This window comes from Tachypleus tridentatus, chromosome 10, assembly GCF_004210375.1.
Source record: "Tachypleus tridentatus isolate NWPU-2018 chromosome 10, ASM421037v1, whole genome shotgun sequence".
NCBI classification, from domain to species: Eukaryota; Metazoa; Arthropoda; class Merostomata; order Xiphosura; family Limulidae; genus Tachypleus; species Tachypleus tridentatus.
In genome coordinates this window covers 69,334,029-69,356,946 of record NC_134834.1, presented here as the reverse complement: position 1 = coordinate 69,356,946, position 22,918 = coordinate 69,334,029, and the positions used below count along the sequence as shown (strand labels likewise).

General features: G+C 34.4%; 1 protein-coding gene across 8 annotated transcripts in view; it reads left to right on the top strand.

Annotated features, from left to right (window-relative positions):
* LOC143229505 (uncharacterized) overlaps positions 1 to 22,918 on the top strand; it is a 70,263-nt gene that overhangs the window by 30,401 nt on the left and 16,944 nt on the right. For 6 of the 8 annotated variants that reach the window (XM_076461937.1, XM_076461935.1, XM_076461938.1 and 3 more), the window contains 8 exons: positions 799 to 939; positions 1,376 to 2,107; positions 3,572 to 3,610; positions 4,947 to 6,101; positions 12,559 to 12,713; positions 16,254 to 16,368; positions 17,820 to 17,908; positions 22,488 to 22,718. In XM_076461937.1, coding sequence (XP_076318052.1) covers positions 799 to 939; positions 1,376 to 2,107; positions 3,572 to 3,610; positions 4,947 to 6,101; positions 12,559 to 12,713; positions 16,254 to 16,368; positions 17,820 to 17,908; positions 22,488 to 22,718 — 2,657 coding nt within the window. The remainder of the gene's footprint in view (positions 1 to 798; positions 940 to 1,375; positions 2,108 to 3,571; positions 3,611 to 4,946; positions 6,102 to 12,558; positions 12,714 to 16,253; positions 16,369 to 17,819; positions 17,909 to 22,487; positions 22,719 to 22,918) is intronic. The other 2 variants (XM_076461941.1, XM_076461940.1) reach the window with 1 other exon arrangement.

The following is a 22,918-nucleotide window of genomic DNA, read 5'->3' as shown; positions in this document are numbered from 1 at the left end:
AAGTTTTCAACATTACTCGTTTCATTTAATCATAACCTGATTCAGGGCATTGAAAAGAGCTCACACTAATGTTACTTCCACAACTTTTCAACGGGTCAAATTGTTCAAATATGTGAATATCCAACAAGACTGTGAAAAACTTTGAAAAATGTAAATTCTTCTCAATAATTTAATGTTTATAAAACGTGGCACTTTATTTAAGAGTTTCGACCACATTTCAGTTTGTGAACTTATAACAAACTGTAACGTACAAGGTAGATTCTTCAGCGAAGTATATACTGACTGTTATTTGTTTGTGGTTAGGCACAAAGCTACACAACTGGCTGTCTGTGTTCTGAATACCACGGCTATCGAAACTCAGTTTGTAGCGTTGTAAGTCCGCAGACATACTACTGTGCCACTAAGGGTCTATATAATATCTTGTATTTACTAATTAATCGGCAAAAAAGTAGTAGTTTGTGTCCATTAAGTTGAGAAAACTAAGTTAAAGTTCCAACTTTTTTCAAGAAATCTTAAATACGGTTATCGTTTTCACTTATATCATTAACTATCTAGACACCGTTATGAATGCTTGCTATTTGTTACTTATGTCTTGTGTAAACGTGAATAATTCAGTTTCTTTAATTCTGTGATACTTTCTGACGACAATTACGTTTAAAAACACAGACGTCAGTTTTCGTGTTAAAATACAAATATTATAATAATTAAAATCACCATAATTAAGATTTCATTGTTTTGTTGAATATTAGTGACAATAGATAAGTTTTATTTTATTTTTTTACAAATACACTGCATTAGAAGTTCCAGCAGCTAGGCAGTCGTCTGCTCGTGAGAAGTCCGAAGGTTCAAAACGTCATGAAAGAAAAGACAAGTTAACTCCTAGTCCTACTTCTTCCACCAGAGGGCCCCACGGAAGGGAAGATATCAGAGATAGTCAAGGTTATAATAACATCTTTTTTATCCACTCTACCAAAATAACAAAAAAAGAACTTGGAAAAGACAGTTAACATAATTTTTAGATTTAATAGAAAATATGTATGAGAAAAAATCAATAACTTTTTAAAACTTTATATGAATTTTTGATATCATAAAATTGCATTATTCGATTAAAAGTAGCCATGTAGCCGAGGTTGTTGTTAGCTGTGCTCCCTCTATTGGCCAATTATAAATTAAGGACAACTTCTTATTCTCGAAATTTCTGACCTGGACACTTAGCTCATGTGTCATATGAGGGACCGTTGAGGCAGCAATAACAATTCTTCATTTTTATTCTATCTTTAGGATTTTTGCAAGCAAAAGGTGTAGATAATTTCATTAATCGCCAAGAGTAAAACAGAAGAAAATCGGAGTCTTCATTTTTTTTTTTCTAATGCAGAAAGATCCAACACAATCGATCACGAGTGTGAGGGAGACCAACCTGCTTATCAAGAAGACACTAAGAAATCCCATAAAGGCCCTTGGAGACGAGTGAAGACAATGATCCAGACAAGACGAGACAGTCTGCGAAGAAAACACCGAAAGAATGAAAGCGGGAAAAAACGAGAAGACAAAATCGATGCTGATCCTGTTAGCGGAGTCAGTGTTGAAATATCTGTAGCAAGTGACGAAGACGAAGGTGAAGTAAAAGATGAAGATGATCGTACTGACGATGAACTTGGAGAATTACGGGAAAGGAATATTTCGAATAGAAGCATAGTGTCAACGTCCAAAAAAGGTTCTTCGCAAAACGTAAGTGGATTACAAGAACAGCGCATTTTTTGTACGGATGACTGGTCTCAAGAACCCGCAAGAGATACACATGGAATAAATACAACTACTAAAGGAACGGCTCATCAAGAGAGGAAAAAGAAGCCAAAATCACTTTCTATACCAACAGACGAAGAAGAAAACAGTTTGCTGCCAATGTGGAGAACAACTGAAGACAATCCTCCAACACCTCACTCCTCCCCACCATTTCATCGGAAGTCGCGATGGACGAGAGTGAAGAAAGTTTTCAGTAGTAAGCGAGAACATGACGTCAGATATCCTCGTTCTCAATCAGTTCCTTCTAGTCCAGCGTCTGTTGAGAAAGTATCACATTTCGACTATGACGAGAAAAAATTGAAAGGTTTGTTGAGTAATATACAAGTAACTAACGATGGTAATACGAACGACAGTGCGAGTTTTTAAAAATTGCACCTTAAGAGAGTTAATTACAATAGATTGTGTTGTTACTGAAAAGTTACTGTAGGGTAAACATGTAGTTCTTGTATAGTTTAAGTCTGAGTACTTTCTAAAGTTTACTGGGAAAATAAAATATATCCGAAAATATTACCTAAAATTACATAAGCAGACTAAACAAAAAGAAATATTTCGATACTGTTCATTATGATCAGTCCTTGCACATTAATGTTTAATAACATTATGAATTTGTTTAAGTAGTACATTTATTACGTTTGAAGTGCTATTATTTGCAGCAGAAATGCGAGCATCATCCAAACATGATAAATATAAATACAAGTGTTGGCAGAGAGAGTAAGAAACGAGCATGTTGGTGTAAATGAAACATAAGGTTTAGTTTAGCTTGTATAAAGCACGTTATCCGATTAGTAATTAATTCCTGGGTTATCGATTAATCCGATTTAGTGTACCTGAATAGTAAAAGTGAAACATTTAAAGACAAACGTTGTCGTGAGAAGTTCTTATGACATAGGCCATAGTGTAGGAATGAGCAATTGATTCAACGGTTCAGTTACGTGATGAAAAAATCTTTAAGTATTTTAGACTACAGGACAAACTGAATTGAAATTTGGCTGAAACGAAATTATGTATGCTGTAAACTACTTATGATTATTTGTATGCTGTAAACTCCAACAACTACTTATGATTATTTGTATGCTGTAAACTCCAACAACTACTTATGATTATTTGTATGCTGTAAACTCCAACAACTACTTATGATTATTTGTATGCTGTAAACTCCAACAACTACTTATGATTATTTGTATGCTGTAAACTCCAACAACTACTTATGATTATTTGTATGCTGTAAACTCCAACAACTACTTATGATTATTTGTATGCTGTAAACTCCAACAACTACTTATGATTATTTGCTTATTTTCCTTATAAACACAACAAAATACAATTTTTCTCTCAAAATGAGGAAATAAGACAGTTTTATCGTATGAATTAAAAAAATATTCATACCAGTCACAACATGTTAACTATGTTCTGGTTTCGACACCGTGTGTTGTCAGAGTTGCATCGCAGAACACTATGTGCATGAAAAAACTGTACATAAAAGAAACAAAAACAAAGCACGCCCGAAAAACAAAGTTGGATTATTTCCAGTCACATGGCATACTTTTAAATTTAAACGTCCACTGTGTATCTCCTCGTGCTTCTAGATGAAACGTAACGTCTACATGGTCAACCAGTCTTATGCAACCCTCCCATGCTTGATCAACTTTATTTGTAAATTGACGAAATGTTTTAATTTATTCCAGAAGGCCTCCTCTTGAGGATAAAATAATTAATTAGTTTTTTTTTTCAATATGTATCTAATTTTCTTTTTTTTTTTCATAAACAGATGAAGGGCAATTTCAGGAAGATGAAACAAATACAAAAGGTTAGTGTCGTTGAGAAAATATAGTTTTAAATATCTAAAAATCATACATTTCATTTTTCTAACGCTAGTCAATCAATGAACTAGGCCTGGCATGGCCAAGCGTATCAAGGCGTGCGACTCGTAATCTGAGAGTCGCGGGTTCGAATCTCCGTTGCGCCAAACATGCTCGCCCTTTCAGCCGTGGGGGCGTTACAATGTGACGGTCAGTCCCACTATTCGTTGGTAAAAGAGTAGCCCAAGAGTTGGCGGTGGGTGGTGATGACTAGCTGCCTTCCCTCTAGTCTTACACTACTAAATTAGGGACGGCTAGCACAGATAGCCCTCGAGTAGCTTTGTGCAAAACTCAAAAACAAACAAACATCAATGAACTGTTTGATGTATTTCGTCTCTCAGAATAAAAGAAAAATTTCAATAATTGATAATCTAAAATAGTAGTTCTGTTTAGATTTAGTAAATGATGCTATTGTTGTTGTTCTTGAATTAAGCACAAAGCTACACAATGGGCTATCTGTTCTCTGTTCACCACGGGTATCGAAACCCGGATTTTAGCGTTGTAAGTTTGCAGACATACCGCTGAGCCACGGGGGGAGGGCTAGTAAATGATCAACACTCCTTTCTCCTAGCCCAGCATGGCCAACTGGTTAAGGCACTCGACTCGTAATTTGAGGGTCGCGAGTTTGAATCCTCGTCACACCAAACATGTTCGCCCTTTCAGCCGTGAGGGCGTTAAAATATTACGGTCAATTCCTCTATTCGTTAGTAAAAGAGTAGCTCAAGAGCTAGTGGTGGCCTAGGTCAGATGTCCCTCATGTAGCTTTGCGTGAAATTCAAAACTAAACATTTATATAAATGTTAATAATATAAATAATAATGCTATATTTTGTTACCTGAAATTTCTAAAGTATCTTTAAATTTCTTCCTCTATGATATTTCATAGCATAAAAAGTCGTAAAATAGATACCCCAAAATAGTTTATTATGATATCAAGTATTGAGATCATTTGACACACATATCGTAGATTGGGAAAATACCACAAAGTAACTTAGAAATGTTCCAAGATATGATAATAAAATAATCAAGTTTTAAGTTTCTCATAAACTCATCATCACTGAGTAGATTCAATAGTCATTTTATTCTATAAATCTCTTTCATGTGCAGTAATAAGTTGATATGTGATTCTCTAAACATTGTTAGAATGTCTATGTAGTGTCGAGTCAGATTTATTGGTCGCTAAAATATGTTAGTTTTCAAGCTTCATATTTGTGGAAAATTTCAATAGCTGATATTTAATATTTACATAAGATGATTCTCATTAATTATCTTATTCCCTCTCCAGTAGAAGCCCAATCTCCAGATGTTGCGTTTTCGGATAGCTACACGTCTGAATTAAGTGCTGTGACAGCTGATGGATCCTTACAAGTATTAATACCGTCTAGTTCCGCTCCAATGGCCAACCTAGTTCAGGAGCTCCAACGAAACCTAAGCGAAGATTTTAATCGGAAAATTCAAGAGTGGGAAAGGAAGCGAGGAAACGGTGGGAAACCTCCTAGTCCAAGTCTCGAGAGGAAAGGTTCATCTTCTCGTCTTTGGCGAAGTAAAACCGAAAAAGACAAACCGGATCGAATAGAAAAGGTGAGAAAAAACCGTATGAAAGACCTTAATTGGCTGGAGAAGGAGCTACAGAAAGTGGAGCGAGAGAAACAGAGGTTAGCGAAACAGAAGAGAAAATATGAAGAAAGAGCTGTTCAGTTACAGAGACTACGAGAAGCTGTTTTTAATGCACAAAAGACGAACAAAAAAGAAGTACTTGTTCGTACTTCAGCTGGTGAGTTCCGATTTGAAGGAATATCTGATGCTTTCACCAAAAAACTGTATGAATGGGAGACAAAACGTGGAGTTCAGCCCGAACTCTCCACGATAGCTTTACTGGATGCCAGCATGCGGAAACCTTCCTTTTCACCTAGGATCTGTTTACCTTCTGATCGCGCTCCGTCCTTGCAGAGAGGAATATCTAGGTCCGAAACCAGTATTCCTGATGCACTTCAGTCTGGACCATCTCCCTGCACTTCCCTTCCATCCCTTCAACACGAAACAGGCCAGCATTCTGAAAGAATTCAACTTTCTAGAGCAAATTCCGAACCCGATCTCTCTTCGTTTAACAGCAACAAGGAAATAGGCTTCAAGCAACGATCACATTCGGATGACACTGTAAGCAGCGATAGAGTTCAAAGTTATGCACCACCTGAAGTCACCCAGCTAATTGATAGTGATTCCGAAGAAGCTGTATTATATGAAAAAAAATGGAAGGAAGAACGAGAAATACAAGAGACTTCTGCTCAAGAAGATAACTATTATACTCTTCTTGAAGAAAACATGTTCCTTTTGGAGCAGCTGAAAACAAAGGAAGGGATCTGTCGTCGTATGGAAGAAGAGTTAGAGACGCTTGATGATAAAATGGAAGAAATGAACGCACGACATCAGGAAGAACTGGGTAAGCGCCCATTTTCTTTACAAAGACTTTCAAGTTAGAATTTTTTTTAAAACAATGTAAACTCAATTAGTAGCTAAACGTTTTTTTGAGCAAGCATTAAATAAATTAAAATTTTACTTTTGTTTAATTTGATAAATTTATAAATTATGGTTTGACATTTGACGTTCTTACAACTTCTTTGGACTGTGTAATAATAAAATGGTTGGACTTCTTAATAGTAACAATCATTTTCGGAGACTAGTTTAATAAATCCGATTATGAGCATTTTACTTGCTGGTTGCTAAATGATGCTGATGCCCCAAGAGGAATACAGTAGATTAATGAGAGATGAATTAAGTCACAATCAAATCTGTTAGAAATGTCTGGTCCTTAGTGAATTGTTACTTGTTAGTTTCCAGATTATTTGACTCTATTAAGGAGAGCTACTCGAAGTGAAAACAAAATTTTAAATGAAGTTCAAGTTAAACCTCTCATCAAATTATTTTACGTTCTTAATGGAACGACTCGGGAAGAAAATCGTTAACTTAACTCCAAATTAACCCATTAAAAATAGGTAGTGCTTCCTATACTTTATTTGCTTATTAACATATGGTTTCGCTTTTCCAAGAAAGATGACTTTACGTCCTTCTAAGTGTAAAAATAGCAAATATCCTAGAATTTCATTTACAACCGATGAGAAATGTTCAGTTTTTGTTATAGAAGCTAACTTTTCCTACGCGTGAAAGTTTAGAATTATTGTAGTTTTAAAACATATATGTTTGTTTCTCATCCGTGAAAATATACGAATGATTTATAAATGTCAAGGAAAGACAAATATGAAAAAATCTTATAAAAGACACATAACTAACAAATGTCATAAGCATGTGATATTTCTAACACCACATTTTATTTTGACATAGTAGATTTAAGCAAAATACTGGACGTAATAGATCTATTAAACTATTTTCCAGCGCCACCTATTGAATTAATGTTGTCTATATATATATGTGTGTTTATCTATGTATTATTTTAAATAATGATGACTTTAAGAGTGTTATACCAATGATAGATATTGAGATCTTTACATGTATGCTAATTGTTTGAAACGTAAACTAGCTTAGTATTAGAGCATATACTTATAAATGTATTTTAGCGTCCATTCATATACTTTAGTTTCTTATATATAAGTTTTATATGTTAACGAACAGATTACATTTAGGCGATATAGACTTACACAAAAATTACACCATGTATATTTTTCGAATCACAGAACGTTAAGCATAAAACAGTTTATTTTATTAACCGGTAGAAAAATACTCATTCACAACTATTAACAATACAGATTGCTTTAGTCACATCCTTTCAGTTTCGACAGCTGTTGATTTGAAATATCTAAAGCTTACGAACGATGTAAGTCTGCTTCCCAGTGGCTCAGCGGTATGACTGCGGACTTACAACGCTAACAAACTGGGTTTCGATACCCGTGGTGGGCAAAGCACAGACAGTCCATTGTGTAGCTTTGTGCTTAATTCAACAACAACAACGACGTAAGTTCATAGTCCGCACGGGTTAAGTTCTTCTACAAGAAAAACAAGCATATCTTCTTGAAACTTCTTTGTTTCCTCTCTCTCGTATTTTAAATGATTTATATCATAGTCTCAGGAGGCTGACTAGAATGAGACAGATTTGTCATTGTTAGTGATTCAGCGTGGAAGTCCAAAAGAAACTCGGTATCAGATTGAAGTAGTAAAATCGATACTTGCTGGATAATTATGTAAAAAGAATATGATGATGAAACTCCAACTTTACTTAACTATGATTAACAATAACTGATATCTGAATGAATCATGAAGCCATGTGCATGTGCAAGTATCAGTTATAAGGTTATTGATTACTAAAAGTACGTTGAGTTTCTCTCCTTTCCCGCTCACTTCTTTACACTTGTGTGTAACTCAACTAATCCTCTGAATGTTGGCTCTGCTACAAGTATGGCCTAAAGTTTTACGATTTCAGATATTTTCCTCTGCTATCCACAAGTTTTGGCACAAATAATTCATGTATACGAATCTTTAGTGTTAATTTGTTAATTACCCCTTCTCATATATCGTCACAATTTATGTCTTAAACACGTAACGGCAAATTTGGCACTGTCTACAAAAATAAAATTTTGTGAAAGTAATATTACTGTTTTAAGGTCAAAATTTCCTTCTTAAGCCAGTTTTTGTTCGGGGAGAGGTTCATATGGCGGATTGTATAAGTTTATTGCAGACTCGAGCTTTCCTGTATTTGATGCTCAACATTATATCCACCATTATGAAACATTTCTCCTCAAAATCTGTTGAACTCTGCCCTATTTCTCCCTCGTACGCTTACAGCGTACTGATTGGTCTTTAACGTGCTTGTCAAATGCGAGTCAGTTACAGGTGGTGTTTTGATAATATTAATGACGTCCTAACGTGCATAACACGATAGAATATCAACCAATGGATAAGAAAAGAGCATTTATTACTAATGTAATAGTCGTGTTGATTTATCGTAGTAAAATTAATAAGATTTTTTTTCAGAAATAGTTCATGATAACAGTTGAGCTATCAAAGAAACTTTGTCACTAGTATCAAATGTTTTACTGCTAAATTAACCCTAACAAGTTTTAATACAAATGTATTAATAAGATTTTAAATAAGTTTTCGCGCAGGTAAGAATTTTGTGCTAAAAATGTGAATGATGCTTCATTTAACCTTAGAAGTAAAGTTTTTGACAACTATTGTTGAGAAAAAGGAAAATACGACACTCTTTTTGTTCAGCCACGCTCACTAGGAAAACGTTATCTTCTTTTTAGACATTTTCTAGAAAGACAGTGTATTTTTTGTAGACGGCACTTGATCGAAGGACACTGTCTTTCCAGTAGACAGCATTCGTGGAAATACGCTGTCTTCCTTCTCTACAGACATAACTTTACAGAAAAACTTCAGTGATATCGATTTAAAACTTACCATAGACTTAAATAACACCAAGTTTAAACGTACCATGAACTTTTTCTTATGATATCATACTTAAACTTACTATGGATCTGAAAGACACTAAGATTAAACTTAACAAGAACCTGACTTAAGTCGAGTGCATACTTTTTTATGAAACAGAATTACACTACACTGAGTTAAACTTGTATGAACGCGTATGACAAGAAATGTGGATAATTGATGATAATGACGTTCAGGAACCGTTTTCTTGATTTCTCCAGGTATTTTAATACTTGTAAATCATTATAACAAAGAGAACTGTAACTGCACATATGCATAATATAGTTCATTGGAGTTTACTGTGAAAGTGGTAAATTTCCAACAGTTGAATCGATTTGTTTGTTTATATCGAAATATATACAAATTGTGTTTTATTGTAATTTTGTGTTTTTAATTACACTTTACAGATTTTTTACAGCTCTTTATATGTCTAGTTCTATTTTCTCATAGACATGGTTTCATTCTCTGATTATGTATTTAAAGCACCATCTTATACTTTTGTTGATATATACGTTGTACCTCTAGTTTCATAGATACAGTTTTATGCTGTAATTTCATCAATATATACAGTCTCACCCTCGGATTACGTAGATACAGTCTCAGACTGCCTGCGTACATACACTCTTAATATCATCGAGTAATTACACTCTTACTCGTCAAATTGTTTTGTAGATACAGACTTACACTGAAACTTCGTAATTAGAGAAACCTCACTAATTAACTAAGCGTACAATGTTATGTACTTACAGTCTTGCCATTTAATGACGTAGATACAATTCTATGTTGCAGTTTCGTAGATATAGTTTGGCTCTCTGAATAAACAGCTTTTGCCTCACTTCTTCAGTTCACGAATATACGTTGTGTTAAATATTCTTTAACCTACAGCGTCAGACTATTCCATAATTAACAAAGTACCGCTACATGTCTTTACTAATTATAGAGTCTCAACATACGGTGTGTTAAGTTTTTTTAATAACCTATAGCGTCAGAACATTCTGTAATTAACGAAATACCTCTACACGATTTTACTAAGTATAGAATCTGAATTTTCTAGATCTCGATAAAACTACGATCTATCTCCTTATTTTTGTATGTAAAAACATTATGGTATTTAAAATACATTATGGTATTTGTATGTAAAAACATTATGGTATTTAAACCTAGTTCCCCGTGCAGCATTACAACAAAATAACGATTTGTTGGCATTTTATTTGTTTTAAGTGGACAGTCATCCAATCCTTTAAAGTACATTTCATACAAAAAAGCTTCCAGATTTAATCTCATAGCACTTTTTTCTTTTACAAATTTCCCCACAACCCTGTAACTTTAGCATGCCTTGCATGCTGATTGTGCTTCTCACAATATGTGTTGGCTTTTGATTTCACAAATTAACCCCCTTTAAACACTGTGCGTAAAGGTTTAAAAACTAAGTATAATGTGATTATACCTCAAGATTAACTTTAAAACTAGAGCAATTGGCGATTGAGGTATTTCTAATAGTGAAGGTTTCTCTAAAATGTAATAGATTCGAACATTTACATTATTTTTGAAAATGAAACTTTATATTGTACTCACCTTATTAAAGAAATGTCCAGTTTTTGCTGTACAACTTAAGAATAACTTTCATGTATATTATTGCAGATGTTAACAGTTTATCCATATGCGCCCCCCGCTAGTACAGTGGTAAGTCTACGGATTTACAACACTAAAATCAGTAGTTCGATTCCCCTCGGTGGGCTTAGCAGATAGCCCGATGTGGCTTTGCTATAAGAAAAATGCAAGAAACATTATCCATATGTATCCAAACAAGTTGTATTCTACTGCCTAGCCCTCGTGGTTTACAGTAGAATACCCTTAATACGCTTTTGTTGAGAATCTATTTTGCGAGGATTCATTGACACAAATAAACTGTATGACTATTGAGAAACTTGCCTGTTTCATTTTTACACACACTTCATGCAATTAGTTACATATGGGTATTTTTTTTATTCAAGTAGTTCTGTTTGAAAGCCCAGTCTCAAGTACATAAATAAACAACCTACTTTGACTCCTACGTCTGGGGAATAAATGGAATAACAAACTGGCTTAAAACATATATAAGACTATGAGTAAAGTCGTTGATTAAAATATCAATGATGAACAGAAAATGTAAATATGATTTAAAAACAAATGTATGTTGTTTTTGTTTTCTATCGTGTGGCAGAATTAAAATAAAACTACGTTTTAACATTCTATCTGTTTATATTGTTGTATTACTCTCAATCTTAGCAAAGTTGTCTATACCAATGGTATGCTTTCAGGTATTTCTTTTATATATCTCTAGAAAAACATTATTTGAAATACGTAATTACACTGTTGCCTGTACGTTCTTTAGTTGAATGGGAAAATCCGCTTTTAAAAGCACCAAATACTACACTTGATTAAGACTAGTTTTCACTAACTCACTGCTCTCGGCGATTTTTCGTTTACCTAGTACGTGATGTCAGTGTTTCACGTTTTTCTGTAAACCATCAAACTTACTCAAAACCCTCATGAAGTGATTTGAGTCGACTAGTAACGTCTGGAGTTAAGCCAAGAGTATCTAGAGTACATGTTTCTGTTTGAACTTAGTCGTTCTAACACGTTAAAAAATGCAAAGTAATTCACAAGATAAAAGTTTTTGTGGCGCCCTCTATAAAATTTCTTGTGGATGACGAAAGTCTAGTACTGCTCAAGCGTGAGGAATATCTCTCTGAAATTCAAGTAAACCTCTGTCACATAAACTTCTTAACCAATTAAAAGAAACCAGTTATCATTTAAAACGGAATTTCCGACTCATCAATTTGGCAATTTCAAAATTTGAACGAATAAGCTACTTTTTGAATGGATACATAATTTAATTTTAGGAGCTGATAAAATCATTTCACTGGATCAAAAAACATTTATAATATACTCATTTTTGTCTGTCCTAAAAATGCTCGGTCTCGTTACTATTTAAATACGATGGGCATACACTTCATTTCAACAGAATTAAATGGAAAACGGATGCAAGCATACGTTTAAACACTTTGTACAACAGCGTATTTAAAACTTATCAAAGTTTCTAAACAGGTCTCTTGTTAGGTCGAATAATGAGAATATAAGTTCATTTATTGATAGCGTGGTAGAGTTTAATCCCCACTAACGTAATAAAAATGTATACAATTTATCTATCGAAATAGACCGCGCTTAATAAAGGCTTAATTAATGTTAGCTTTCGGTGTTAACGATTAGAATCGTTTTGTGTTCTTCTAGAAATCCTGTATTTAAAGAAGTACTATCGTAAGAAAGATTCTAATCTGGCCACAAATGTTATCCGGGTCTCTGCTAGTATTTCAGTATAAACGTAACAGCTATGATTGTTTTCTCTGAAGACGAGATGGCAAAATAAGGCGTATTTAAACTGCTTTTATGTTTATGTGTTTAAATCCTCTTCTTAGAACTATACAAAGACAAACTCTGGGAACTTCACTGTCGATACTGTAATCCTACCGACCTACAGGACTCTTTACGACTGATCTCTCAGCTGAAGTTTAAAGTTGATGAACTAGAGCAGTGTTGTGACCGACTGAAGAACAACCGCGAAACACTAGAGGTAAGTTATCACTCCGTAACCGTTACAAGTTGTTACTACATAACATTTGTAAGCAGTGTTTCCTCTAATTTTTACAGTCCAGGTGTGGAACGATTTTCTTCATTGACATCAGTATCGAATGTGTGCTACCTTTTTTTTGGGGGGGGGGAGTATTTTAGACCATCTACCTTATTGGATCATTAGGTTGCCTTGCAATGCTATCAACTGGTATTTTGGGCTTTAGGCCTATAGACAACCAGAGTTATTAAGGCTGTCAACATGTTGAAACTCTACCATTACTGAAGATGTGCGCAGCTTAGAGGGAACACAGGTTGTAAGTTACGACTACGTTGTAAATAATTATTACATTGTGAGCTATTGCTATATAGCAGTTAACTTATTACTGTATAACAGTGGTAAATTAAAAATTCCAAAAAATATATGTAAAAACGGCTGGTTTGGTTGAGAAAATTTTCATGTAAAGGAACGAACAACGTTTCGACCTTCTTCGGTCGTAGTATAAAATTTTCTCAACCAATACCAACCGTTTTCACATATATATTTCTCTACAAGTGGATTTATCGTCATCGCTGATTAAAAATTCCAAAACATTTGTAGATTATTATTACATAACGTTGTAAGTTATTAGTATATAACATATGTGAGTTATTACTACATAATAGTTATGAGTTATTACTATGTAACTATTAAGAAGTTAATACTACCTAACACTTGTGAGCTACTACAATATAACAGTTGTAATCAGGGTTCCAGTTAAAACTAACTCCCTGTTCTTGCATGCACGAAAATTATTTGGGATGTGAGATATTTGAAATCCCGGTTACGAAATACACACCGCAAATTGCTCCATAGGCAAGACAAGCACAAGTACCATGCCTCAAACTTTTTACCTTCACAAAGTGAACAGCATAAAGTTTGCACACACCTGTCTATAATCGACATTAATGTCAGTAAATTACACGAAAATAAAACCACGTGAAAGTATCACATGATTAACCCTTCAACAGAGTAGGTCAAAATGCGCATTCAACCTTTAACTAAACCAATCAATATATTATATATATATAAATTAACTTGGCACCAGAACGTAGTTATAGTTAATAAATCAAAGTTTAGTATTAATTAAGTTTTAATTTTCCTTCTCCACTAGTATAAGAACTGTGATGTTTGTTATCTGTGACGTCCTTCTTCTCTGCTTTTTAACAACCGTCCAAGAAATACGAAATTTAATGTATATTACTCATTATAATGGTTTCATCGTTCAGGCAAATCAATAGCCTTCAATCTTGTTTAGTTACAAAGCAACAACAACACGAAAAAAATAATAGAAAATCAGACCCATTTTGCTACCCCCATCTGTTACATCCACTCTTCCAGAACTGCCAGTAGTTACCTTTAACAGTTAATACTATGTTATTTATAACCAATAGCAAGTCAAAAGTTTTTTGCTATTAAAAATGACGTGTTAATTAAATTTTTATATCTACAGAGAATTGTCTGTTTTCCTTCCTCTTTAAACTTTATTCCCGCGAGGCTAGCTGAATTTTAATTGCTTTTGTCGCACAGTTAGAAAGCCAGAAATATTATGATAGTTATGAAAAAATATTTTTTTTTGCTTGTTGTTATTCTGTGTCATTTGATGCATTACATAATTAAATTGCTTTTTGTTTGTTTTTGAATTTCTTGCAAAGCTACTTGAGGACTATCTGCGCTAGCCATCTCTAATTTAGCAGTGTAAGACTAGAGGGAAGGCAGCTAGTCATCACCACCCACCGTTAACTCTTGAGCTACTCTTTTACCAACGAATAGTGGGATTGACCGTCACATTATAACGCCCCCAAGGATGAAAGGGCGGGCATGTTTGATGCGACGGTAATTCTAACCCGTGACCATCACATTACGAGTCGAACGCCTTAACCCACTTAGGCCGTGCCGGGCCCACATAATTAAATAGAAATTACTTAATGTAGTAGCACAATTAGTATAAAAAGGTAAGATTAAGTTTCGTTGACAGTTGAGAGTGAAGAAGAAAAAAATCACGCCTGTCTAAGTACTTTATTTCTTGTTTTTCATGTGTGTTTATTTATTATTTAAAAAGTGATTAAAATGTAAATATTGCAATTTTTAGTTGGTTAAGTAGAATAAATAATAATGATTTTTATGAGGTGTAATTCAATACCATAATATGAACTACACGTACGCCACGTGATTTGCAATTTATATGGCGCGAATAGTAGTTAAACACAGTTCAGATTGAAATAAAACAATAAAATTTAAGTATGAATAGATGTATATTGTTAAAAGTTTAAGCTATTTAGGATAAACTATCGTGGTTTTCTGTTACAGTTTGAAGTCATTCCAGAAAGAAAATAGGCAACATTTATAATTGTTTCTTAATTGTATATGGTATGTACGAGTTCGGTCAAATCAACCAACCTCGTATAGAGTCAGGATAAAGAAAATAACAAATATAAAGTTTTCCAAAAAGTAAAATATTTATTTAGGAGGTTTTAGGGTTAATGCAAATAATATTTGAAAATATTCAGATGAAGAAAAGTGTTTTTAATCTTGTCATGAAAACTACTTTGCACTGATAAAAGTAAAGAACACATAGTGTAAATTATGAATAAAGTATGTCATTGAATATGAACATATCCTTTTCCACTTGTAGAGGGTAAACATGTAGTGCGCATTGTAAATGAAGTTTTTCATTGACACTGAAACTTTTTGTTCCTTTTCGAATTTATTAAATTATACCTGTGGAACCCTTGAAATATAGTTTGAAGCCCGTGTACATCTCACTAGGACTTTTGAGAAAAGTTAAGGGTCAAGGGTCCGTCATTGTGGGACTTTAGTAAGAACCCTGTGTAAGTTACACATCACAAACATTAGTCCGAAATCAGTTGCGATAAAGAGCAACCAAAATTAGTAATTGCATCAGGTTTTAAGAAAAAGATATTTAATCTTCATATTAACAGAAAATATGTTTTATGAGACGTTAATCAGAGTAAACTATAATTGTAGACACAATCTGTTTATATATAAGCTGAAATTTCAAAGTCAAACATATGTCAAAGATAGAGCGGTCAATCTTACAAACAAATCGAAGTCATGTTAAACCTCGCGTTAAACAAGATTTATCATGTATGAAGTCAGAATTGGATATAGAGATGAATACGTTTGGCAGACATATAAAAAACAAACTTCTGTTTGGCTAACAACCAGCTATTACTGAATACCAAGAAATGTTATTTTTTTTCTATAAAAGCAAGGAATTATTTATAGATGTCGAAAGATATTTTAGTTTTTTAAACTTTTCAATTAAATTAACGTTAATATCAGATCAAGATGTCAAGAGCATGAGTGTGGTTATAATGCAGTTACAGTTACGACCAACAAGTGTTGGCGTAGTTTTACAGTTTTAGGTTGTACCTTGCACTCTGTACTGAGAACACATATACTTTCTTAAACCAAACCACAAGCAGAACAACGTTCAAATATGTTATTTTGATTCACCTGTGAATTTTCTTTCATGTCCAGGATAGTTTTCGGGACCACAGTGAACAGCAAGCCAGGTTGACCCGTGAATTTATTGACAAAATGAAGGAGTTACAAGAGGAAACGAACTTCCATTGGGTGTGTCCGGAACCACAAGGTGCAGACACGAGATTCGTAAAAAACAACACTAGAGACTGTCACACAGTTTTAAGTTAATCCAAATTAAATCTCTTAGTTATGCGATCTTTTTGTTTGTGTGTTATTTTTGGAGGTTCATAATTAACTTCCCAAATTTTATGCAACTCATGCCGTATAGTCATTGATATTATAAAAACATTTTTAGCTTTATAGTAGTTTTGTAATTAGCAGTTGAAGAACCAAATATATAAGTTTCTTATATAGGGAGTTAGGAAGCACATTATGGAGTGTCTTGTTGAAAGCTAGGAACTATAGTGGAGTGTCCTATATATGGAACTAGGGACATATAGTGGAGTGTCTTATATTTTGGGTTACGAGCCACATTGTATAGTATCTTATATTTGGACATAGGAACCACATAGAGGAATGTTTGTTGTTTGGAGCGAAGAACCATGTAGCGGAGTGTTTTATATTGAGAGCTAGAAGCTACATAGAGGAGTTTGTAATATTTTATACTTACACAAAGGGTTACCTATTTTAAATGCTGTCATCTACCGTCTAGTTGTTTTCTCTTAGAGGACGTTAAATTTTATGTTTGGGATACGTAGGTGTGTTCATGAAATTACTCCTTCTACACTGTTTATCGTAAGGGAATCAATATATATATACATACACCATATACGTATTGTAACTTAACAGCACTACCAGAGTATTGTGATTTAGTTTCGTGTATATATTGTGATCTAACGACACTTATTTTAAGACTGAATATACTAATTTATTTACATCTACCATCTGTGTATACCTTGTGACCGTACGACACTTTTATTAAGATTGATATTATAGCTTAATTATACGTACCTCCTGTGTATATAATGTAACGAACCGACACTTACTTTAAGATTTGGTATTGCTAAACAGGCATTCAAGTTGGCCTTATTGTGACATAATAACACCTATTTTAAGATTATAGTTTGTCACGTATTCAGACCTAATTTCCATGTAGGTCTCGTGACGTAATGCAATCCCTATCTACCTTCTGTACTACAAAACCGTGTTTAGCTTAAAACACTATTAGTTTACACATTGTAATACTTTAAACAAGAAACGAAGCTATAATTTTAGTCTTATCTTATCCCACTTCCTACTGTGTTCAATTAATTGTTTTATTTCTACACATTTTAACTCTCTACTAGATACCAAATTTTAGAACATTAATATCAAATACCGTGACTACTTTACTTGCCATATGTTTTTAACACCGAACACTATTGTAATTTTTCTCATATTGAATAAACTGATACTATAATAACAATATTAACATTTTCGTTTTAATTAAGCAGTGATTTAAATGAATAATTCTTTGACACCATAAAGCTTAATCATATGTGTGTGTTAATGCATGAAAAAACACACGAGCATTTTGCATCTGTTGAATGTTTCCGAGTTTTTATGTTTTCACCATTTCAGAAGAACAGGCGAAAAAGCCGTCCACTCTGAGATTGAACCCCCAAATTATAGTCAAATTACAGCACTTATCAACCGAGCTTTTGCAACAGGTATAGAAACTAGATTTTTTTTCTCTCTATTTATTTATTCTTCTTTCGGTAGATTAACTTAAGTAAGTTATACGATATGTCTGCTTAACTTCGTATGCGGAGCTAAGTGAGTGATTTTCACTCCTGTTCCAGTTTTATGGGGAAAATGATAACTTCTGTTACGTCTCTAAGTGTAATTTATAGTGAAACTTTCATGTGTTGATGGTAACGGAAGAACTGCTTAGTTTCAAATAGGTAGCCTTCCGAGGGCGATTTTAGAAGCAATTGTACTTTTGTATATGAGACCATTGTGGCGTAATACTAAAACGAGAACTTTGAAAGTTTACATTTAGTCAAATATATGTTCTTTTGGGTAAAATTAAACATTACCGAAGCAATATATAAATACCAGTGACTTTGTAATAGAGTTGCTTACGACTGGAAAAACACGTTAATTTACTATGTGGAAACAAGAAGTAGGCTAGTTAGTTAATAAGAAACTCACTGAATTTTTAGTATATATGTATTCTTGTCACAAGATAGCGAAAACAATAGAAAAAAAAACATTGAAAAGTACAATCTGATATGTCTTACATTTATATATAGATATAACAAAAGAAATAAGTTATACGTTTGTTCAGTGTGTTGCTAGGCACTTTACAAACAATTTAATTACAGGCTCCCTAATCATAGTTTCTTTCTGAGAGCCTCGAAAAGTTGTAAAGAGATAATTATCTATTGATTTATTCAAACTCCAGGGGTTTTTATAGCCATATGGCACATATATTTTTGTGAATTTATATGTATTATCTGATAAGAACTGATTTTAAAGTATGAATTATTGACACTAGAACTGACCCGAACATGGCGTGGTGGTTGACGTATTGGACTCACGTTCGAGACGTAGTGAATAAAAAGACGCTTCGCTCTTTTAATTATGAGCATTTTATAATAGTGACTGTCAATCCCGCTATTTGAGTGAGAGGAGTCGCTTCAGGCGATTTGTACTGTCAACTGCTTGCCTTCCATCTGATCCGTAGTTCAAAATTAGGGACGATTATACTTGAACAATCCAGGTGTCTGGTGTAGTCTTTACCCCAGTAGTTGCACAGAATGTCATTTTGGTAAACAAACAAGATCTGTAATCAGGGGTGTAGATCCTGGGGGGGGATGGGAGTATACATCCCTCCCTTCATGTTAGGTGGGGGGTATGATGCATACAATCATCCCCCCTACAGTTTGGTCTGTTGAATTGTTTTATTGCATCACAGACCTACAAATTGTGTGTTTGTTCTTGTGATTCTCGTGTTCTTACCAATAGAATTGCATAATTAGGCCTAGATGTAGGCTTTTTCAGTAGCCGAAATGCACATCTTTAATATAGGCGCGCTTCTAAGCTTTTCGATCTAAGCGATAGTTCGTAAGTATCAGTCAGTAGGCCTAAGTATACATGCAAATATAGTGGCAACAAGATTACTCTGTGACTGCATATTTACAGCTTTCAGGTTCACGTAATCAGAGATTACCAATTTGCAAATTGACCAGTCCACATAAGTGGTTGCAAAAATCATACCCCCCATCGGGTGTAAAAAATCTACGACCCTGTCTGTAATAAAATTATCCATTAAGGTGATCTTGAAAAACGAATACCCTCACAAAATAACACATGTACATTGTGACGTAATCGTCTTATCTCTTAAGCGTAGACGTATAATTACAATGACAATATTTCCCAAACTTAGAGACTACATGTTACGATATCATGAGATCTGTCATTTCGCTCACCACCTGCTTTCTAAGCTTCATTTTAAGTGACAAATAATTAGTTCTTATAGAATTGTATCATTTTTTTAAAGTTGGGCATGGCGTGATCTGGTGCTAGAGCACCCGACTGGCAACCTGCTGGTCGCAAGTTCGAATCCCGTTATCTAATATGCTTGCCTTTTCAGCCGGGTGTGTATGTGTGTTTTAGCCCATTATTTGTCGGTAAATAGTAGCCCAAGAGTTTGCGCTGGGTGCTTTTTACTATCTGTATCCCCTCTAATGTATCACTTCAGATTTAGAAACGGCTAGTGCAAACATTCCTCAAGTAGCTTTGTGTGAAATTCAATAAGCTAATAAAGAAACGATTTTTTCATCGAATAACGTGAACATGCTACTTAGGAAATAATGACAACTAAAATTTCGTGCAGTACTGAATAAGTGTACATTGTTAGTGCTTCAGCAACATTATTGAGACGTTATACAAAACTTACTCCCTTTCAGTGTTAAAACCTAGGTCTCATTACGCGTGGTGAGTAGCCCAGTGTACAGTTTTGTGCTTAATAACAAAATAAAAAACAAACAAAATTTATATATATTGTTTGTTTGTTTTGAATTTCGCGCAAAGCTACTTGAGGGCTATATGTGCTAGCCGTCCCTAATTTAGCAGTGGGAGACTAGAGGGAAGGCAGTTAGACATCACCATTCACCGCCAACTCCTGGGCTACTCTTTTACAAACGAATAGTGGGATTGACTCTCACATTATAACGCCCCCACGGCTGAAAGGGCGAGCATGTTTGGTGCGGCTGGGATTCGAACCCGCGACCCTCAGATAACGAGTCGAACGCCTTAACCCACCTAGCTATGCTGGGCCATTTATATACGTATTTTCCGGTTAATAAGCCAAATCGCTGAATAAGCCGAGGCCAATTTTCAGCTCTGAAAATGAGGGTGTTTGCTTATTACCGCCCAATAAGCCGAAGCCATTTTTAAGAAGTGACAAGTTTCTTCAAAATGATTTCTTAGTCTCGTTTCAGCGTCAGCATGCATGTTGTGTGTGATCATTGGCGTTCTGTAGTAAAGCAGAACGTGTCGTATTGAGACAGAGATGGAATCAATATGTCATTCGTTATTGGCTCCACTCACTGTAATTAGGTAACCAATGAAATTCCAGAAACAACGTTTCACTGTAGTCTTAACGTGCTTTGCTGTTGGGACAAAATTACCGCCTATGGTAATTTTCAAAAGAAAAACATTTCCTAAGAAGGAGAAATTTCCGAAAGGAGTGATCGGCCAATAAGCCGACCCCCGAAAATCAGGTCCAAAATTTAGGGCCAGAAATTCGGCTTATTAGGCGGAAAATACGGTATATAAAAAAAATTCCTGTACAACACTGGAAGTGCTTTCTAAAAGAGGTCGCTAGAATCGCAGAGTGTGTAAACACACTACGAGCGAAACGGTATGCATGGCTCAGCAGAGACTGGCTAATTGATACATGTAATTGCAACATACCTGGATGATGCGGAGATTATTAACCATAATCGAAACACATTAAGTGTGTAAATAGTGAATAGGATCAGTAACATACAATCTAAATGTCTAGGAAATCTGTAAACCTAACCATAGCAAAGGATACTTGCTCCAAGTATACTCTCATCTGCATTTAAATAACTGTTGCAATTAGTACTCATTATCCCTTTCAGACTTCCTTGTGTAGAGGTATGTAAGTACAAATATAACGTAAATAGATATGCGTAAAATAATGTTTGTAAAAAAAATATCTTGAGAACGTTTAAAACTATTAATTTGTAGCAAGATTAAAACCGCTATAAGCAAACGCAATGATCACTGTATATGGATTTGTAGGCCACGATATCAGACATTAAATTGAAGTTGAATACTTACATAAATTCGAACGAATTACTGAGATCTGTGAATGTTGAATGCTTTATATTCTGTGTTTAATATAACTAAAACCTGCCACGCTGTCTTTCTAACTCGTTTGCACAATTAAAGTCGCACGAATTTGTGCCTTCTTCGCAAAGTGAAATTACGGCTGTTGGTATCGCTTTGTTGTTTGATTTACGTCGAACCTATGGATTAAATGGAGCAGGAGGGAAGGTCGTCATCTGAAAGACAGTGTCGCCTGAGTCAGCACAAGTAAAAGTTGAATGGCACTTCCCGGCTTAAGCGTTCTAAAGATCAACATTTGATTGTGTTACTGATATGATAATGCGTTAAACGTTAATAATTTTGACACATTTAAGATACTGAGGAATCTCCAAATTGTTCTTATGAACCTACAGTAACTTCTCACATAAACTTACAGAGGAAAGATGAAAAGTTTATTTAATTTTAGTGTAAAAATTAATTTAGTTATAATTAATAAGTTTGTTTAGTTTTAATAAAAGACCTTTAACTTAGCTCAGAAATGTTGTTTCAAATATCGGTTGCGTGGTGGCTCAGGGCAAGCTGTAGTGTTTATAACATTAAAAAATTCGTTACAAGCGAACAAGCGAACCGCTTAAATATATGGTTGTTCCGAGTTCGACACTTGGTCTTTTCTTCGGGCACGTGCTGTAATGTTGTTTTTCAACCAAGTTCTCCAGGCTTTCTTCAAGTGTTTGTTGAAATGGTTTGGTCGTCAGAAAGTTTGTCGTGCAACGCTTCCCAACACAGAAAGTACATTAAAACATCATAACTTCATCACAGCCTAATGCCACAGTTTTTCTGTTTTTGTGAGTAACATAAAAATGATTTACTTTTAGACTGTTTACGTTTTTGGTTCTAATGTTTATAATGTGCTTTATTCGTACTGTTATAATCGTTATATTTAAGGCTCGAAATATAGAATGTCAGCTAGCAGCGAGAAATAGCCAGGTTTGCCAACTTCGGTGGGAAGTGCTACGTCGTGAAGTCGCTATCATGCGGCTGCACACCGAACTTCGCCATGCTAGGTGGAAAGGAAACGGAAGCTTTTCTGTAAAAAGAACACTAATGGCACGCAGGCGTGGATCTCGTCCTGAAAAACGCCATTCATGGTCATCTAGTGAAAAACTGAAGAAACAAGTAATTAGATGGTTATCAATTACTAATTATTTGTGGTTAAAGTACATCCACTTTTAGCAAACAGTTTATAAACTGTAAGGAAATAGCATTATGAAAACTATTAGGATGATAGTATATTTGATAAAAAAATCTGTCATTAGGCTAAAGAAGGAGTTAGTAAACTAAAGAACTGTATAGTTATTAAAAAAGCGTTTTGCCAG